This window comes from Salmo trutta, chromosome 23, assembly GCF_901001165.1.
Source record: "Salmo trutta chromosome 23, fSalTru1.1, whole genome shotgun sequence".
NCBI lineage: Eukaryota > Metazoa > Chordata > Actinopteri > Salmoniformes > Salmonidae > Salmo > Salmo trutta.
In genome coordinates, this window is record NC_042979.1 from 17,588,736 (window position 1) to 17,610,906 (window position 22,171).

The window sequence follows — 22,171 nt, forward strand, 5'->3', positions numbered from 1 at the left end:
TTGAAATGTCTATGACACATTGGATGATGATGTGTAGTGAAGAGGGAACAAATAGGAAGCATTGTTTACGTTAGCATTTGTGTGCATGTGCATAAGGGGGGTGGAGACAGAGAGAGTGAAAGACAAAGATTTAATGAAGCGAGGGAGAGTAGAAGAAGACTGGAACCATTCTGAGGTCAGGGCAGCTAATCTGGGCCACTTGGCCAATCCCAAACGCACACACAGCCAGAGAAAGGAACAAAAGTGCTTGGAGCTGCTGGTAAAGGATGGTAGAGGTGGCCCATGAGAAGATGATCAGCCAGGGAGATCATGACAGGAGAGCAGATTAGGATGGATGCCTTTAGAACTCTGGGAACCATCGGAGGGAACCAGCCTAGAGCTCTACAAACCCTGACCCCTACACAGAGACTCAACCCTGGGAGCGCCTCCACAACAATCCCCATCCTCTAAGCTGCTCCAGGCTGGTCTATTGATGGTTCATTAAACAACAATGAGAACATATTACTTCTGAATGGGAGTATAGAACGTTTTTAGTTTACCTTTAGGAGGCTTTAAACTTACTTCATCTCCCATTTGAGAGAGGAATTGTGTGCCTCTTGTCATTCTCTCCCTTGACTTTGTAGTACTAAAAACCACAGATATTAAGATCAGTTTATTTTCTTGGAGTCAATTCCCACCCTTTCAAGTTAAATGTAAAAAAAAACCTTTAGGTGCTTTGACTTGTCTTGATGGAACCAGACACATCATCCTCCTTCATTTAATCTCCCACAGATAATCACATAGTTGGACGGTGTGAAGAGGGAGCTGGGGCTTTCTTTCTGGGCACTCATTTCAAGGGCGTAAGAGCTGGGGTGGACATGGGGGGACATGTTTAACCCAATTTTAGAGGCAGGTAAAATGGTCCCCCCCAATAAAAAAAAACGAGACACCAGATTCATTGAGGGACTTTTCATTTGAAAAGGCCCCTGCTGCTGGAACATGAGTTACTCCCCCTGCCCCCACTGACTGCTTTGTTCTCACTCTCAGCTGTTGCATGCAATGTGGCAGTGTGTGAGTGAGAGAAAAAGCACTGTGTAAGTTAAAATAAGTTTAAGTAAAAAGTGTAGGAATGGAAATAAAGTGAATGTGAGCAACTATAAGCTTTCTCCTGGCTAGTAGCTAGTTAGCTTCACATTAACAGTTTTGTCATTTTTAGCTGTGTCTGGTTTTATCTTACTAGCTAACTGAGTAGTTCTGGTTGTGTGAAAAACTGATAGTGAATGTTTTGAAGCTAAGAATACTTTCTAGCAACAGGATTACTTGCAAAATCACTGTCTTAGGGCTCTATTTATTCAGAACCGCTTTACCGACATCCGCATAGCTATTGTTTTGGCGGTGTCGGAGGTGGAACTGCGTTAGAGCTGTCAAATCCACAAGTGGCTCCTGGCATTATAGCTAAAGCGGACATTGCCATTGGCTGCATGGTGTCACATTAAGACAAATCCCAAGCAGCCTTGGGATGTGAGATGTAATCTACACCTCAATTAGAATGATAGAAACCCTATTTATTTAGTTGAATGATTTTCAGTTGGAGCGTCATTATTTCTATATAGCCTACACTTTCTCATTCTGAACTTCTAATGTGAGTGGGAGGGATGTGGCTTTGTGACAATGATCAAGAGCAGCTGCACCGATTTTACATCTCCAACACAGTTACACCTCTGACACCGCCAAAACATCACCTACAGTGAGGGAAAAAAGTATTTGATCCCCTGCTGATTTTGTACGTTTGCCCACTGACAAAGAAATGATCAGTCTATAATTTTAATGGAAGGTTTATTTGAACAGTGAGAGAGAATAACAACAACAAAATCCAGAAAAACGCATGTCAAAAATGTTATAAATTGATTTGCATTTTAATGAGGGAAATAAGTATTTGACCCCCTCTCAATCAGAAAGATTTCTGGCTCCCAGGTGTCTTTTATACAGGTAACGAGCTGAGATTAGGAGCACACTCTTAAAGGGAGTGCTCCTAATCTCAGTTAGTTACCTGTATAAAAGACACCTGTCCACAGAAGCAATCAATCAATCAGATTCCAAAATCTCCACCATGGCCAAGACCAAAGAGCTCTCCAAGGATGTCAGGGACAAGATTGTAGACCTACACAAGGCTGGAATTGGCTACAAGACCATCGCCAAGCAGCTTGGTGAGAAGGTGACAACAGTTGGTGCAATTATTCGCAAATGGAAGAAACACAAAAGAACTGTCAATCTCCCTCGGCCTGGGGCTCCATGCAAGATCTCACCTCGTGGAGTTGCAATGATCATGAGAACGGTGAGGAATCAGCCTAGAACTACACGGGAGGATCTTGTCAGTGATCTCAAGGTAGCTGGGACCATAGTCACCAAGAAAACAATTGGTAACACACTACGCCATGGAGGACTGAAATCCTGCAGCGCCCGCAAGGTCCCCCTGCTCAAGAAAGCACATATACATGCCCGTCTGAAGTTTGCCAATGAACATCTGAATGATTCAGAGGACAACTGGGTGAAAGTGTTGTGGTCAGATGAGACCACAATGGAGCTCTTTGGCATCAACTCAACTCGCCGTGTTTGAAGGAGGAATGCTGCCTATGACCCCAAGAACAACATCCCCACCGTCAAACATGGAGGTGGAAACATTATGCTTTGGGGGTGTTTTTCTGCTAAGGGGACAGGACAACTTCACCACATCAAAGGAACGATGGACTGGGCCATGTGCCATCAAATCTTGGGTGAGAACCTCCTTCCCTCAGCCAGGGCATTGAAAATGGGTCATGGATGGGTATTCCAGCATGACAATGACCCAAAAGACACGGCCAAGGCAACAAAGGAGTGGCTCAAGAAGAAGCACATTAAGGTCCTGGAGTGGCCTAGCCAGTCTCCAGACCTTAATCCCATAGAAAATCTGTGGAGGGAGCTGAAGGTTCGAGTTGCCAAACGTCAGCCTCGAAACCTTAATGACTTGGAGAAGATCTGCAAAGAGGGGTGGGACAAAATCCCTCCTGAGATGTGTGCAAACCTGCTGGCCAACTACAAGAAACGTCTGACCTCTGTGATTGCCAACAAGGGTTTTGCCACCAAGTACTAAGTCATGTTTTGCAGAGGGGGTCAAATACTTATTTCCCTCATTAAAATGCAAATCATTTTATAACATTTTTGACATGCGTTTTTCTGGATTTTTTGTTGTTGTTATTCTGTCTCACTGTTCAAATAAACCTACCATTAAAATTATAGACTGATAATTTCTTTGTCAGTGGGCAAACGTACAAAATCAGCAGGGGATCAAATACTTTTTTCCCTCACTGTATGTGGGTGTCAGCTATCGCCGGTTAACGCTTGGTCTAATTGAATCTAGGCCTTTAGTCTTCATCATAGGGTCAGCAAGTTAGCAATGGATGTGCCACCAGTCAAGAAGATTAAAAAATAGGAAATAAACGTTTTTCTTCAAAGGAGTGCACACCACCCCTGACAAACTAGTCCGCAAATTTGAGTGTTTTCAGCTTAGTCTAACTTCATCACAGTGATTATGGGTCATGAAGGTCAGCTCCATGTGTTAAGACTTTGTTTGATCATGGCAGGAGAGTGACAGCTATGAACAGATAGACAGGCAGAGAGGGAGAGAGAGAGGCGCCACAAACCAACAGGTAATATAGTCAGAAGTGCCTCTCCAAGCCCATAGAGTTCATAGACTGGTGATCTGTAATAGTGTGAAACAATCAGAATGATCATATGATGTCTGATGAAAAGTCCAGAGGATGTAATGCATGTGGTAACTTCATGCAGGAGAGCGGCAGCCATGATGGTATTACATTTTGGATAATTGTATGGAATGGGAGTTGATTCATTTCAGTTTGACCTTTCATGCCTTCCTTTTTTTAATAAAATAAACTGTTTAACTGTGTATGTTGTTGGTTATTATAACAGTAAAATAACTGTATTATAAATTGAAAATATTACGAGTACCAGTGAGAAAAATACTAGGAAATGAATCATACAGTAGCAGAGAAAGAGTAGAAAATGCTTGTTTATTTGAATATATCCACATTAACAGTCACACTGGTATTCAGTACAGAATGGAAGGCCATGGCTTTTAGACTGATTGGGCTACCAGAGTAAGCACCCTTCTGCAAGGCCCCCCTTAGCCTTGTAAGTTTGCCCATTTGTAAGTAAAACATTTTTATTTCATAATTTTCTCAAAAGTCACTAGAAATGGGTTTTTATTTTTCGTAAGCATGTCCCCGGACCCTCGCAGCAAAATGTGTGCGCCCCCAATGCCAGAGTCGCTCCTACGCCCCTGTCCATCGTGCTTTGGAGGGCCTGCTCTGGATCAAAGGTGAGCTCCACTGATGTGTGAGTGCAGTGCTCTCCCCTCTCCCCAGTGCCCTTGTCATATGTGCTACTCTCTCCTCCACCCTTTGATATTGCTCCCCCTGCCCACACGCTCCCTCCCTCTCAAAGGATATAGCATTCCTTCAGTACGGACTAGAGAAGGTTGGCCCATCTCCTGAGGCCTTGTGTTCATCATCAGACAGAGTCAGTCAGGAGCAGAGGGGTCCAGATGTGTCCACTTCAGAACAGGAACAGCCTTCTGTTTATCCGGCCTGGGACTGCCAGCCAATGGATGGTCATGACACCAGTCACAGAAATCAAAGGCAGCCAGGTGGTAATTGTGTAATATTTAACTTACCAAGACCATGTATAATAAATGATTTAGATTTGTGAGGTGATACAAGGCAATTCATATCTCAGAGTTTGGCGTCTTCTGTCTTTCTCCACCCTCTCTCAACGTTTTGACTCTATTTCTGGAACGTTGAGAAGCAGTGTGTGTGTGTGTGTGTGTGTGTGTGTGTGTGTGTGTGTGTGTGTGTGTGTGTGTGTGTGTGTGTGTGTGTGTGTGTGTGTGTGTGTGTGTGTGTGTGTGTGTGCATGGATGTGTGTGTGTGCATGGATGTGTGTGCGTGTGTGTGTGTGTGTGTGTGTGCGTGCGTGCGTGTGTGTGTGTGTGTGTGTGTGTGTGTGTGTGTGTGTGTGTGTGTGTGCGTGCGTGCACTGGAGGCAGTCAATACATTATCAGCTCCTGCTGAACACTGACACCTTGACGTCCTTGACAGCAAATTGTTACTTTCTCATGACGCAACCAGGTGCAATTACAGCAACATCTTTGCGCTGTGTGCTGCTGCCGTAACTGTCAGAACACAGCAGGTAAGACATCAGGCCCTCCCAGCCCTCCACACACAGATAGACGGACAGGCAGACAGACAGACTGAGAGGATCAAGGAGGGGAAACTAAATATATTTTACAGGGGAAGTGTTGAAAATATTTCCAAAGACACCGCAAATTGTCCTTTTCTGACCCATGTTTTGTTTTGTTTTGTTTCAGAGTGCACCGTTGACTGACATTAAGGATGATAGCATCTTGTAGAGATTCACTGATTTTCAATCAAATGCTCAGCCGAAACGTCAAAAGTGAATGTTTGAAGCTGTCAATACCTCAAGTTAAACCCTTAATATAGGCTTATGAGTATGACCTTGTAAAATTGACGATTGAGCTATGACTAATGTATCACAAACAACCCAGGAAACAGTATGGTTACAAGCACACAATAATATGATTATTGTGAATAGTCAGATGAATATAATAGTTTGATTTAAACATTCACATGCTTTGCAAGAAGAACAATTTCCCTAATATTCCTGTTTACATGGACATATCTGAAATCAGGCTACCTGATGGGACTTTGATAAATGCAGAAAATCAAACGTTCTACCACACGTTATTTTTCGATAATTCGAAAGATTGCTCAGAAAACCATGTGTTTTAATCGGCGTATGTTTCCTCCGATTTTGACCTTGACGATTTTAGATAAGTTAGGTGTTTACATGACCAATGCCACACTTAGCCTACTGCCATAATCATGATAATATCTAATTATTGGTGTGCATGTAAACATACTTTGTAGTAAAGCTCAATTAGGAGTGGGACTCTCCTGACGCAAAGAGCCAGAAGTATGTGAAGCCACCCCTGTGGATAGAGCTTCTAGACAGGGTGGAAACTTTCCATCCTGGAGGTGGATGTTGCCTCATGTCTCTGTGTTTGGTGGGTCCCCCGACTGGGACTAGGGGTATTACAGGAGGGTGTGTGTGTGTGTGTGTGTGTGGGGGGGGGGGGGGGGGGGTTCTTCTATCCTTGTGGGGACCTAAAATCCCCAAAGGTCTCCACAAGGATAGAAGAACAAGGACAATTCCACCTCGCAAAGGCTATTTTAAGTTTAGGGGTTAGTTTGAGGGTTAGGGTTAGAGTTAGGGCTAGGGTTAGAATTAGGGTAAGGGGTTTGTGGTTAGGTTTAGGGTTAGGGTTAGGAGTTCTGTTTAGGTTTAGGTTTAGGGTTAGGGTTAGGGTTACAGGTTAAGGTTAGGTTCAGGGTTAGGGGTTAGGGAAAATGGGATTTGAATGGAAATTAGTTTTAGGTCCCCAAGAGGACAGAATAACATAATGTGTGTGTGTGCGTGTGCGTGTGTGTGTGTGTGTGTGTGTGTGTGTGTGTGTGTGTGTGTGTGTGTGTGTGTGTGTGTGTGTTGTGAGGTGGGGGGACAGGTAAGAGAGACCAAACTCGCACACACCACTAAGACACCTGAGAATGAATGTCTTTCATCTCAGACTCATCATCATTCCTGCCCCTCTCCCTCCCTCTCCCCCTCCCTAACTCCCTCCCTCTCTCCCTCCCTCTCTCCCTCCCTCTCCCCCTCCCCACACAGCCAATTTCCTCATTTTCCCTTTTACGCTCCTTGTGTCTAGCAGACACTTACAGTGGAAAACCACAGCTGACTTATGTAGCTAATGACACCTCAGTGAGCTGTTGGGTTTTCTGGGTCCTCTGTGTGTTTTTCTACTCTTGTCTTCTTCTCTCGCCCATCACCTCTCCCTCCCTCTTCCTCTCTCTCTCTCTCTTTAAAATCCTCCATCTCTCGCCAAGACCCCCTCCCTCCAGTCTCACCGTACTCCCTCTGGCCTCCCCTTCCTCCTTTCCCCCTTCCTCTCTCTCTCTCTGCTCGGTGTGTCAGAAACAGATTTATTCTGCCTGTGATGCGTGTAGAGCAGAGCAGTGTGAGTGAGTGGGGACGGGGGGACGGGGGGTTGGGGTCAGTAGGAGGGAGGTGTGTGTACAATATAAGATATGATCATGGCTCCCCAGGGGCTTGTTTGGCCCTGTACCCCATCTATCAAACGCCGACCAGAAATGCCAAGGTCAACTCTAATGAGCATTTTCTGGGGTCTTATTCTCCAACCCCCCCCCTAACACGCACACATAGGTACACGTGTGCACACATGTGAACACGTATGACATGCATGCATACATGTACTGTACCTACTCAGTGTAATGTATTTTGCAATGGAAAACATGAACGTATTGAAAAGCAATTCATCAATCTACTCATGTGTAAAGATTACAGTACAGAGGATTGTGAGGGTACAGGCAGGATAATATGCACGGATTCATGTAGACTGTTCTAAGGCTTGGTCAAAGAGCCCCATGCACCCCACTACTCCCATCATCTTTATCCCAGGAGCAGGCAGGCAATGTGGTGCAGTGGGCAAGGGTCCGCTCATCGTCCCCTAGTCTGCCCAAACTTGTTAGGGTTTGCAGGCTTGTGGAGCGTGGGTGTGCCCTGGAGCATGTGGAGCCTACTAATGAAGCAATAAAAGTCACGGCGGGTGGGGCGAGAGTGAGGGTGGGATGTGAGGGAGGGAGGGAGGGAGGGGTTGTGGTTATAACTGGAGGATTGGGAGCCCAGTTTAACCACTGACAGGAGGTGTGATAATTGAGATGTTGTGACCCCACATATTACCTGCATATTGGCCACATTATGAGCCAGAGAGAAGAACTGAATGCTGGAACCCCTGCCAAGCTGCACGCGTGTGTGTGTGTGTGTGCGTGCCCGTGCATGTATGTGGGTGCGTGCGTGTATGTGTTTGTACAGTACTTGTCATTCTGAATTTCACTATCTTCCCGTACTTTATTATTTTTATAGAATTTACCCACTGAGCAGCTGGACCTGGGATTTTGTAGGCTTTTCCTTGGGAGCGAAATGACATCATAATGGACCTGGGATTTTGTAGGCTTTTCCTTGGGAGTGAAATGACGTCATAATGGCATTGACATGACACAATAGTGATCTTCTTACATGATTTGCATTATGACAGCTGACTCTCCTGTAGTAGCCGAACCCTGCCATTCCAAACACAAAGAAACTGGAAAATTTACTCAAATACAAAACACAGCGGAACATAAAGTTGATAGTAGGCTTGTCATGTAAGAGGACGATGCACTTCTTTTTAGCCTCGGCGCTAAAAAGGAGTAGACCCTCCCGTCACTTAGAAGGCTTAGCGTATTATATATAGACTAGAAACATATAAAAGATGGTGAACTTCACATATACGACTACATTACTGTGTTGACATTAAGCCAATGTTATCCATCTAACAAGGTCATTCAATTCAACATACCGTATATACTTCCAAGGTATCCATTCACCCAGCTAGCTGAACACATAAGTCATTAGTCTTGTGAGGAGAATGTGTCCTGTCTGCTGACACGTATGCAGTGATTCATTGACATCAGACTAGCTTCCCTAGCCACAACCCCCCACATGGAGGGAAGAGGGCAAGGGTGCAGCCCTGGCTCTGTCTCCGATGGCGGGTTAGAGGCTAGGGGGCAACCCTGGTTCTCTACCCCCTGGAGGCCTGGGGGCTAGAGGGGCAGCATCTCCGCTGTCCGCCAGCTTGTGTGTGTCTCCCCGTGGCAGCTGGAAGGGACTCCGGCCCAACCTGAGCTCACCGACCCACCGTCACTCGGACGACAGGCTAACACTGAACTATGGCACCTTACCGAAAAAATGTCCTCCCTCTCTACCTCCAAATCGCCTCAGCTTTTCATTTCCATTCTACTGTGCGATAGCTAATTACAAGAGCGGTACTCGTTGGGGTTAATTAGGCTCATTGTAAATATTGTATGCAATAATGTCCCATATTACAATCATGCCCCGTATACCTACACCATTCTTTGAAGCTGACGACTCTAATTGTTCACCATCTCAACAATCCTTCTCGATCAAAGTAAAAGCTGTAGTTTCTATGTGGTAATGAGCTCTGTGATGGTGCTGGCTCAGACCTTGGCCTCATGACTGTGGGGTCAAGAGTAATGGAAAGGAGGGTCAGGGATAGTTTAGGGGAGTTGGCTTTCTTCACCAGAGGCTGATATGATGGATGGTTGGAGCACCTCGTCCTCCAGACTCTCCTCCATCCTCGGCCTCCATCCTCTCGCTCATCTCTTCCCTGTTGGCACCTTCTCTTCATCCCCTCTCTGCCTCAGACCAGATGTGTTCATTGAACTCTGTCAAGAATAATAAACCACTGGCTTGTAGAGGCACACTGGGCATACAGAGCAGGAGGACCCGGAGTGAGGAGGCAGGAGGGCCTGTGTTCAGGAACATGGATGGACCCATAGTCATGAGACACACTGTACATAGACTAGGAGATCAAGACAGCATGCCAACATCAGTCCACATCAGATTTTTTTTAAATTAATATACACAGATTCCCACAAACACAACTAATAAGAATACACAGAAATGCAGGTAAAAGTCCATAGTGGAAGACAATCCACAGGCACATACCACACATTCACATTTACTCATAAATCACTCACTTTATCAAGTGAGCTCACACATACTGTACACATAGTCATCATGTTGATTTTGGTTCTAAGTTTTAATCAATATTGCTGACCACTGCTCAGTGTAGAAAGGCATGTCAACATAGCTAGGTCAGCCTTTTCCTGGTCTCAGAGACAGTACTGTATCAACCCTCCTATGTTAGAAAGGAAACACTCATTGAGTTCTGCTCTGATGGCACAACCCCGGGCCAGAAGTCCCCCTGGGACTGAATCAAACCCTGTCTCTCCTCCTGAAACCCTGATGCCCTGGGAGACCAACAGCTACTGGCCACCTAACTCTCGCCTGGCTCTCGCCTGGCTCTCGCCTGGCTTCTGACTGGCCAGGGATGAGAGAGGGGCAGTGAGGGGATGAAGGGAGAACAACTGAAGGCTAGTGATTTCTTTCACAGACAAACCGAACCGCGCACACACACACACACACACATACACACACACACACACATACACACGCACACGCACACACACACACACATACACACACACACACACACGCACACACACACACACACACACGCATACACACATGCCCCCCTTACTCCTGCCCTTCAGTGATCCCCCACTCACTCACTCTCTCTAACACACACGTAGGGCTGTGACAGTCATGGGTGGCGGTTATTTTGGGTGGCGGTTATTTTGGGTGGCGGTTATTTTGGGTGGTGGTTATTTTGGGTGGCGGTTATTTTGGGTGGTGGTTATTTTGGGTGGCAGTTATTTTGGGTGGTGCTTATTTTGGGTGGCGGTTATTTTGGGTGCCGGTTATTTTGGGTGGTGGTTATTTTGGGTGGTGGTTATTTTGGGTGGTGGTTATTTTGGGTGGTGGTTATTTTGGGTGGCGGTTATTTTGGGTGGCGGTTATTTTGGGTGGCGGTTATTTTGGGTGGTGGTTATTTTGGGTGGTGGTTATTTTGGGTGACGTTTATTTTGGGTGGCGGTTATTTTGGGTGGCGGTTATTTTGGGTGGCGGTTATTGGCCAGCCAAATGACTGCGGTCACTGTAATAACCGTTTTAATAAACATAAAGTTTAAAAAATATCACATTTTCTTCTCCGCTCCTGACTACATGTGCTGAAATAGAAATAAGGATGAATAGAATGGGCATCCCCATTTAAGTTGCCCAATGATGGCGTAATGGGTGGAATGACGGTCATTGCGAGTGTACCCATAGCAGCAAAGCAGGAAGTAAAAGCAGGAAGCGAATCCATCAATATGTCCTGTGATTTGTTGATTCAACTCAACTGGCATTACAAAAAAGGCTAGTTATTTCTTTCACAGACAAACCGAACCGCGCACACACACACATACACACGCACACACACACACACATACACACGCACACGCACACACACACACACACATACACACGCACACACACACACGCATACACACATGCCCCCCTTACTCCTGCCCTTCAGTGATCCCCCCACTCACTCACTCTCTCTAACACACACGTAGGGCTGTGACAGTCATGAGTGGCGGTTATTTTGGGTGGCGGTTATTTTGGGTGGCGGTTATTTTGGGTGGTGGTTATTTTGGGTGGTGGTTATTTTGGGTGGCGTTTATTTTGGGTGGTGCTTATTTTGGGTGGCGGTTATTTTGGGTGGCGGTTATTGGCCAGCCAAATGACTGCGGTCACTGTAATAACCGTTTTAATAAACATAAAGTTTAAAAAATATCACATTTTCTCCTCCGCTCCTGACTACATGTGCTGAAATAGAAATAAGGATGAATAGAATGGGCATCCCCATTTAAGTTGCCCAATGATGGCATAATGGGTGGATTGACGGTCATTGCGAGTGTACCCATAGCAGCAAAGCAGGAAGTAAAAGCAGGAAGCGAATCCATCAATATGTCCTGTGATTTGTTGATTCAACTCAACTGGCATTACAAAAAATATGTTCCATTGTATGAGCCACATCAGTTAACATCATTTGAATGAACATTCTACATTACCATGGAAATGACATCACAATACCAAGCAGACATAGAGAGTGTACCCATGATGAGTTTACCAGACGAATTGCCAGGGTTAGAGGTTTCAAGCACCTTCTATTCATTCTATTTATATGTGTGCTGCTGCTGCAGGTAGTGGGGAATTGCCTAGGCAACCGAAGACTTGTTTACTACAACACCTTGCTTGTTTCAGCAACAAGCAACAAAGTTTCATCATGTTGTATTAAGAGTCCATGTTACCGCAGAAACGGACTCGACCACACAAATGCCCAGCATCCAGTCTTCAGTCAGCTGTATATTTTCATGACTGTCTTCATCCATAAGCATATGTTACAAGGTTATAAGGTAACATATACACAGGCTAGGCCTCTCCAATTAAATCAAAAGCGGTTTGTTTGTATTGGTCTTTTGGGCTGACAAGTGCGCTATCAACCTGACTGCTCTACCTGTCAGTGACCGGCTGAAAATCCTCAGTTGACAATGCCCAATGCTTCCAATTAGAGGAGAATCAGACTCCTGGTGTGCTAGCCATCTTTCCACCCTCCCCCAAGGCCTACCTTCCCTCTCCCTCACTCTTGCGCTCCTCGTAATTTCTACCTCCCCTCTCTCTACCGCTCTCTTTCTGGTGGCGAGAGGTCTGTCTCCGCTGCAAATTACCAACACAAAACGAGGTGGTGCGCTGCCTGGCGCTGAGAGCTGCCGGTCCTGGGCCCTGTCAGCTTTAATGAGACGATGAAGGTTTATTTCGCCCGCATGCGTGTGCTAAATTCTTTCTTGTGTGACAGCTGACTGGGAAATGTGAGTGTTAACCTTATAAAAGATTCAGCGATTCTCATTATTTTCTGTCAAGTCCCATACCTGATGGCTTTTTAAGGTGCATAATTTGCATCCCTGACTGGTCCAGGTGTGTGCCTATTCCTGCCAGTCTTTTTTTCATGCTATTTGTTTATTGTGTAAAGTCATCTTTTTACATATCTTCTCTTGAAAGCGATGTTTTACTTTATGTTCCAAAACGATAGAGATGCCGAAGCTTATCCAAAGCCGAGACATATTTTACAAAACAAATCTAGATATATATTTAACGAATGAATAAATAAAAAGCTCCACATTGTTTTTTTTGTGTTTTTTTTACCACATTTCCCAGAATGATAAGCCCCAGTAAGTGTTATTACTCACAATGGAGAAGGATTTGCAGCAGCAGAAATGTGTTAGTGTTCAGAAACAAAATATTAACATAAGTGACATCTAGTGTAGAACTATAAATATTCTTAATTTCAGCTGCACTTTCTACAGCATGAGGAAACCATTAACTTCACCCCTAATTGAAATGAGAGAATCCTCATGGCAAAAAATGGTTTATGCACATATTATTCAGATACACAATTATTAGTTAGGCTACATAAACTGAAAAAAATGGACAGACCATATTTAGCAGTACACCGACCTTGATACAACAAACAACTGACAACCACCCAAAAAGTGTGTGCAAGAAACATATTTTGGGTTTTATCCACAAAGTCCTATTTGACCACAATTTTTTCAGTTTTAGACAGGAAATGTTATAGTATCATTGAGCATCATAAACTTTAGATCTCTCAAACATTAACACACACACACACACACACAAACATACTTCATCTGAAATCCATCCTCCACACATTGGGGATTTGTGATATCAAAAACACCGACTCACAGTCATACCATTGGCTGCAAATCTCTACTTCCTCTGACCAAACACTTGTCCAAAACCAGCAGCTAACGTCATTACACAAAGACCCATCCTTCTCCTTCACACACACACACACACACACACGCACGCACGCACGCACACACACACACACACACACACACACACACACACACACACACACACACACACACGCACACACGCACACACGCACACACACACACGCACGCACACAAGCACACACACGCACACACACACACACAAGTCTACAGTCTACTCTCATTCCCATGTGAGGAATTGTTTCGATAAAGTGGGAAAGTGTACATACAATTACTTTAAATGACTCTTGCAAGGGAAGTTCAGAAATATAAAATCACAAATGTAATCACTCCCATTTCTACAAAAGACAGATCCAATCCCATTTGGAGCAGCAATGGGTTTCCACTTGAATTATTTTTCATACTATTGTAACTATTTTATGTAGGTTACTTTATATATTAGCCATGTAGTTGTCAATCTGAAGATTAGAAACTACATCCATATTTGTAAACACATGCCAGATTTGATTTGTGAAATGGATAGACCAACAAAAATATATAGGCCATTCATTTTATTTTCGAAAATATGGCAAGGAAAAGGAGTTGTTCGAAAGCAATCTCCATAACCCACCTCCGGAGCCCAAGTCAATTGTTAAGAAAGGCAACGTCAGGATGGGTGTGTAGGCTACTCTTTCCCATCTCTGTACCCGCCTCAATGTGACAGCTTGCAGCCGCGATAGGACCCCATGGGAGCGGGGAGCGGATTCACTAACCTGCCGGTGTCTGAGACCGACGTGCGCCTCCAATCTGGTGGTCACATGGGGGGTTCGATTATTAGGGCCTGTCGGGGAGTCATGTGGGGCTAACTGTTTTGGAAATAGAAGCGAAAATGTAGACAATGGTATTTCATGCACGTTAAAGTTTGCTCACGCCATCCTTTCAGCGCATGCTGTTCGGACTATTATCCCTCATTAGCATTGTATTACTATTAGATACGTATTATGAGCTAAACGTTAACTATTCGATGCTGGTGCTTTGTACACTCCCAGAAAAGTGTGAGGAGTAGGATTTTGAGGCCGATTTATGCATGTATGAAATTCACTTGCTCGCGATGCAGAGTGCAAAAACAACACATTTATCCGAGAAAATAAAAATATAAATTGTGTTAGAATGATTTTTGAAACGTTGAGCTTACAGGTTGAAATTCAAGAAAATAGCACTGGATACGTCCTCAATTCATTAGAAATGAATGTAGGCTACATTAACTTAGTGAAAAAAATGAAATTATATGCATTCCTCATAACAGTAACCCAATAACAACATTTATAATAATAATAATAATAATATACAATTCTTTTCGGTATATATTTTGAACCAGAAAAATATACCCCATGCAACCGCATATAACTGCAGATCTGTGTCAACTAACGTCAATAAAAGCCTTTTGATATTTATTAAACAACGTGAACATAAATGGAAAAACAATGAACCTAAATTCTGAAACTTGCCAATAAATGCAAAAGTGGGAAAATACCGATAATGTAAAAAAAAAAAGCCTGTAAAGTTTTGACTGAACACGCGCGTAAAGAGAGACGAGAGGAAGGACCTTCCAGCTCCACATAATAACCCCATTATAAGCCTCATCAATGATGTAATGAAAGCAAACAGTGTGAAAATTGCCTGTAAACAGTTGGATCTGAGTCTCCTGATGAATTCAGTGTCTCTTTTAATCAAAGAGAGGGGGCGAGGAGGAGGGGGTGAGTGAGTGTGTGGGGGGGGGGGGGGGGGTCTACCTTCCTCTCCGCAAACCCGTCAACACCCCAAAAGCCCCCTCAACCAATGAAGACTTGTCACTAGGGACTCACGTGGACGGGGCGTCCTTAAAAACCTAGCTCCTGAGTTTTCCTCAAGTTCCATTTTTTGAGATTTTCTTCACATTATCCCAGTTGTGTCTATTTAACCCGCGTTACCACTGTTTTACAGTGCGCGTCTTCTCGACTGCAGCAGCCTAACCGTTTCGAGTCTCTTGTTGCATCTTTCTGCTGGCGTAGAATACCTCTACCTTCCTCTACCATCGAGCGCCACACGGGTCACACCAGCGAACTACTTTTTAAGTGATGACAATTTCAGCAATTGTGTCCTCGCTCTGCGTCATTTGCAGGTCTTGAATTCCACCTGCAATAGTCGCTGCTGTCTCTGTCCGTGGTGCTGAAAGGTGGTGCTGAATCGCTTGCCTATTTAACTTGCACTAACGCTGCTTCACTGCCTCGAATCATTGCAGGTTTTTTGTCAATATTTGAAATAAGTTGATCAATAATTTAGAAGTTGTACCGGCGAGTTTTCATTTTCTAAAAAAGAATCGAATTCATGAATAGTGTTGTATTTAGGACAAAATAGTTGGATGCAGGGTCGATTTTGTAGCCTACTCTTATATAACTTCAAGAACACGGAGATGTTGCTATTCTGACAAGTATAATAATAAATTAAGAAGAGGAGAAAACATCTTGTTTGAATATATGTGATTTCCGAATCATTTTTGGATTTTCCTGCTGGATAAATTCAGGCAAAGTCTCATCTCAGCAATCATCTGAACTTGCTTGCCTCGAATACCAATGATAGTTTGAGTTGAGGCCTCGAAGAACTTAGCTGTGCTGGTAAACAATGGAGGCATCCACCAATGGGTCCAGCTTTGGGATCGACTCTTTACTTTCCCACAGACCTGGAAGTCCGGTCATGTCGAAAGGGGACAGTTTGGTGGGAGAGTGCCGGTCACCGCTGGAGTTCAGCCCGAGGTCTGAGCTAGAGAGCGGCTGCTCGTCTCCCCCGTCGCCGAGGAGGGAGTGTGTGGATGAGGCATTGCAGAGGCAAGGTCATGCTATCGGGTTGCCGCCCCATCTCCAACACGGACAGATCTCCGCCGGGTCACAGCCGCGGACCGTCACCTCATCCTTTCTGATCAGAGATATTCTAGCTGACTGCAAACCGCTAGCCGCCTGCGCCCCATACTCCAGTAATGGCCAGCCAACTCAAGAAACGGGGCGACTTGTCTCCAAGCTCGCAGATGACTTCATGGACAAAATCCATAGCAACTCATCGTCAGACAGCGAATACAAAGGTAAAATAGTGATGTAAACAAGCTTAATGTTTAGAAATCAATTAGACTTTGTCACATTATTTCTAATGGAATTGTTGTAGTCCTACTGTTCTATATCCGTTGTATTTGGGTGAGCTTTATGCAGTTGATTTGCTATATCATTAATTCTAACTCAATATTTTCTTATCATAATTGAACGTAATAAAACACCTGTCCATGTTCCAAAGTGTTTCTGAAGATGTAGTTCTCGGTTAATTAGGCGATGGTTGTAAATTGTGATTAGCCTCGGAAGGCAAATTGGCTACTGGAAGTAGGCTACAGCCTAGGCTAGAATATTTGTACAAAAGGAATCCCCTATAAAATGTATGTAATCAAATATCAAATTATACACTTTTACATTATCCCAGTAAACTCAATAAGAGATTAATTAATTAATTCCCCCCCAAAAAAATATATATATATTTGCTGGCAAATGGTGAAAGTTGGTCAACAATATTATCTTGAACTCTAAAGCTCTTTTAAAGGTGTCTATAGTTACAGTAGGCCTATAACGGATTATTTAAAAGGATGACACTAGCCTATTATTTTCCTCAATTATGGAATCCACACTGTTGATATTCTCCAATGATTTGGGGGATAAACATGAGGTGTCAAACCGTTTTTCCTTTCAGACGCACTTGCTTGCATTAGCAGACGTCTTGAAAGCATCTGTTGATGTCAGCGAGGCAAGAGAAGAGCTGCATGGGAAAAGATGACAGGGTTGCCTCCAGATAAATGCCATCAAGGGTCTGTCTGTTTCCAATCATGTCAGCCATAACAGACATGTCATCTCCATTGACAGTTTAATGAAGCAGCGCCTGGATACAAATAAGTCAACCGTTGGTATAGGCGAGGACAATTCCTGCTGGCAGGAAATAGTCAATAGAAATGTGCTTAGAAAAATAAAACAAAAATATAATAGGCCTAATAAATATTGACTTGATTAACTTATATAACAAAAACACTAAATATATCTACCCCCTTTATTGATAAAAAGAAAATGCCATCTTACAGTGACACAAAAGTGTGTAATAAGGATAGGCCTATATTATTATGTATGTATTATATTATTATTATTATTAATATTAATATTAATATTCATTCAACTATTTATTCATGTGAATAATGTCATTTACATGTTATTTATAGCCTACTAGTGAACAATGTTATTACAGCAATTCATTATAGCAAGGGTTTTACAAAAGTCCTGACTTCAGTTCAGTTTTTAAAAAGGAACATGAACATGAATGACATCAATATACTTTGGATACAGTGTGTGTGTGTGTGTGTGTGTGTGTGTGTGTGTGTGTGTGTGTGTGTGTGTGTGTGTGTGTGTGTGTGTGTGTGTGTGTGTGTGTGGGTGTGTGGTGTGTGGTGTGTACGTGTGTGCGTAACAGATTGTCATATCAACGCAGTCAATTCAGCTCCAAAGCCCTTGTAGGGAGTAGTACACTGCTTTGATTTCAGCGAATCCGCCTTCTAATATTTCGGGGATTTGATGTAATTTGTCCCAGTGCTAATCAGATTTGTAACGCGCGAGGCCGGCCGGCTCTTTATTTCGCTCTCATCCGCGACCCTGTGAAGTTTCTCCGGTCGCGGTTGAAAGGCGCCCTTCCCTTGTGGCTCAATTAGCCGGATTATTGTGCTTCTTGAGAGACGACTCAACTATTCAACTAGCAAGAGCTCTCACGTCGTGTCTCCTCTTTTTGGAGGGTACGGGGGAGAATAAACTGAGAAATGTATACTACAGTTCTAACCCCAACACGACAGCAAAGGAAAGAATAGAACAAAGGGGAAGGTTACACACATCCAATTGCAAAAACAATGTGCTAATATACAAAAAAAGATTAATTTGTAAATAGGCCTAGGCTACGTCTTCATTAAAACTAGGCACAATCTTAATCAAATGGAGAGCGGCCTAAAGTCCTCCAACACAACACCCAAACAAGGCTATGAAGTTGTATGAAAAAGTTAAACTTTGAAATAGGCTTAAGTCCGTTTGTAACATTTAAACGAAATCCCAATCCCTTTCATAAATGGGCATATAGTCTACAGCCGAGGACTATACTTCTTTTTGATTCGGCCCTACCCATCACTTTCTAGGCTTTATGAACATTTGAGATATTGTTGTAAATTTGAGTTTTTCATATTTACCCTATTCTTGTGTTTGCAGTGAAAGAGGAAGGAGACCGAGAGATCTCGAGCAGTAGGGACAGTCCGCATCATGTTCGGATGAAGAAACCCAGGAAGGCGCGAACAGCCTTCACCGACCACCAGCTGGCCCAGCTCGAACGCAGCTTCGAACGGCAGAAGTACCTGAGCGTGCAAGACCGAATGGAGCTGGCCGCTTCCCTCAACCTCACAGACACACAAGTCAAAACCTGGTACCAGAACAGGAGGTAAGGACTGCGACGCTTGGTTGCCTTTAGTGTAATTACACAAATTATAACAATTTCAAATCACGAGAAGTATTTTGATAGTGCCTAATGGTAGAATGCAGTGAGCCTAGTAGGCCAACAATGGTAGTGTGTGTGCGCGCCTGCACTTGTATCATTAGGATATTAGGCTAAACGCTCTTCACCTCCAGACAGAATGATTTTCTCATGTCGGTCAGACAAACTCATTGGTCACATGAGCTCCAATTTCTTTCTCAAAACTTGCACACGCTGCATCAATTCCTTAAGAATAAAGGAGACAATTGAACAGAAATAAAAAACAAAACCATGATAAAATATTGGCAATTTGGCACTGCATGAAACCTTTGAACAATGTGATTCAAATACTGACAAATAGCCTTCTACTAGAATAGAGACTAGATTGTTTTAAGCCATTTTTGAGAGAAAAAAATCTAAATGGTTTTCAAATGAAGCTATGACATTCAGACAGCAAAACGGGGGGAAATTAAATAGGTATAAAAACAACACTTTGGTGCATGAATAATATATCGTTGCATGTAGGCCTATGCCATATCAATAATTCAGCCACACTACTATATTTACTCAATTATTATAATTATGAATAATTTACCTGATTGAGGAGTGCTTTCAATTGACAATCTGACAGATTAACCCTCCGCTTGAATACAAGTGACGGAGGACTGATTTATCAGAATAACTGAAGTGCGTAACTGAGAACAACTACACGTTAGATCTTTCTTGGAAACATAGAAGAATTAGACTCATTTCAGACCACATGATGAAACCAATACGATCTCAACCGAAAGTGAATGCACGCTATAATATTGCGTAGGCTACAGATGTTTCAAACTGACTCTGAACTGACCCTCAACTTTGCACCTAAAACATCACATTTTGGTAACGCTTGTTATTACAAAGCAGGCCTAAATCCATTAAGAAAAAACACATTTCGTTTACATTGAACCATGCAGCCTATGTTATTTGTTCATGCATTTTCAATGGGTTTTTCCCAAACTGCATTTTTTACTCAGTGCAGATATGATTGAATTCTACATTTCAGAGTCATATGATAAACAGATTTTAACTGCACTTTTCAAACTTGTTTATATCTTTATGATGAGAGTTTCAATTACTAATATCCACTGTTTCTTCTCTGAACAGAACAAAGTGGAAGAGGCAGACGGCAGTTGGACTGGAACTGTTAGCGGAGGCTGGAAATTACTCTGCTCTTCAGAGAATGTTTCCGTCGCCCTATTTCTACCCTCAAAGCCTGATGTCCAACCTGGACCCCGGAGCGGCGCTCTACCTGTACAGAGGCCCCTCAGCGCCCCCTCCGGCTCTGCAACGACCTCTCGTTCCGCGGATTCTTCTGCATGGTCTGCAGGGGGGTAGTGAACCACCCCCTCTCCCCCCTCTCTCCGGTGTGCTTCCCCGGCCAACACAGCAGCGGTGAGCCGGTCGCACCGGATATATGCCATACCTGGCAGACTAGGACTCTATGTGATAGAGGGGGGAAAAAACTATTTAAAACGGTGACAAAAGAAGTCATGGCATTAAACAATGAACTTGATGACTGAATCTCGAACTATCTAAAGTGGACAGGTTTTTACCATGCTGAAGTTCTTTAATTATTTCTTTATTTTTCTCTATGCATTTAACTTATATATTTATATTTTTGTTTACCATACCTTCAGTGTGGGCTACATCAGAAAGGGCACGATAGTTTTACTGAAATCATCGTTGCTGGCACCAAGGCTTATGACAATGGCACTTTTACTCAGAATCATAAAAATATTATTATTAACATCATCATTATTATTATTATTATTATTATTATTATTAGACTAAGTTGTCAGGATACGATTATAAAAAAAAAACATGCATAACAAACCAATGCATTGGTCTGGAAACTGGAATAGCATTCCAAGTTTAGTTGAATAGCTAATTAGATGATCCAAAGGCATTTCACAACAACTATAATTTCGTTCTATTTCTCTTTACAAAGACGAGTTGCGTTTCATTCACTTTTTTCAAACGATGAAAATAATAATCACCAGATATAGGCTATAGACATGTAAATACGAATATTTCTTGATTTGAAGATATTTTTTATTCATCCATTTTTATTTCCTTCAGATGACAGTGATCCAGTAGAAAAAAGCTAGAGATTAGCCAGAGCTGAAGGCTAATTTTCTATCATTTCAGTGATAATCTGGATGAGAATAATGAAGGTCCATGAGAGAAACAACATACAATACCAACTTGTAACGAAATGTATTTAGAAATCTCTAATCATAATGTTTTTAGTTTTTTAGTTTAAGTTTTGCCCAATGATATTCAATTTGGAGTCAGAGTAAGATTAACTCAATTTATCAATTAGCAATGTATCCCTGCAAACCCTTCACTTTTGCTAAACAGATCATGACTGAAGACTGAGTCGGTTGCCAATTTGGGTCTTTCGCCTGTTGATTTGCTAGGTGTATTTAAGCAGACGTTGTGGATTACTTATGTTATTTCGTATCAAACCGTGGAAACCTTGTTACTCTCTTTGGTGAAAATGTATATTGCAGATATTAATTTGTGGAGTGGTTCTCGTATTTCTGGATCGTTTTTCGTTCCTCGCCCCCATTAGCTGAAATAACTTTTTGTCAAACTGTTCACACAGCTTAAGTCGGAGCGATAGAGGGGGATTTGAAGTAAAAAATAATTACTTTTATATATGTGCAAATAAAGGTATTTCATGTAATAACGTGACTCAGCCATATCTTTCCAAATCCATGCTTGACAAATAAAAGGGACACTATTTTTTTTGCAAATGGAATACAAGTAGGCTGTTCATCATCATCATCAACAACAACAATTTGGGGGTGTATTCAATACTGCCTAATCTGTTGCAAAGTTTCGTCTGTTGCAACCAAAAAACAGAACGTTGACTCCAAACTGAAAATGTTTTTCAATGAAAAGGAGAGTTTCTATTGGACACATGAAGGTATAGGTCCGTCCACGTTTCGTTCCGTTTGCTCCCGTTTGTTTCTTAAACGGTAAACGGTTTCCGTTGCAAGAGGTAATGAATAGACCTACATCCGAGGAAAGTTGTGTTATTCAAGGTTTGGTAATGAGCGTCCTATTCTCTAAAGAAAAAATGGACAAAATGGTCCTGCATGCAATCATTGCTCGTGTCAAAGGCTCAC

The 22,171-nt window shown here is 42.9% G+C and overlaps 1 protein-coding gene across 1 annotated transcript; it reads left to right on the plus strand.

Annotated features, from left to right (window-relative positions):
• The first annotated feature begins 15,285 nt into the window (after positions 1–15,285).
• LOC115159504 (barH-like 1 homeobox protein) lies at positions 15,286–21,726 on the plus strand. The gene is made up of 3 exons (XM_029709289.1): positions 15,286–16,545; positions 18,737–18,962; positions 20,142–21,726. Exons 1-3 carry the CDS (start codon positions 16,092–16,094, stop codon positions 20,431–20,433), a joined length of 972 nt encoding a protein of 323 aa, XP_029565149.1. The 5' UTR covers positions 15,286–16,091; the 3' UTR covers positions 20,434–21,726.
• The last annotated feature ends 445 nt before the right edge of the window (positions 21,727–22,171 follow it).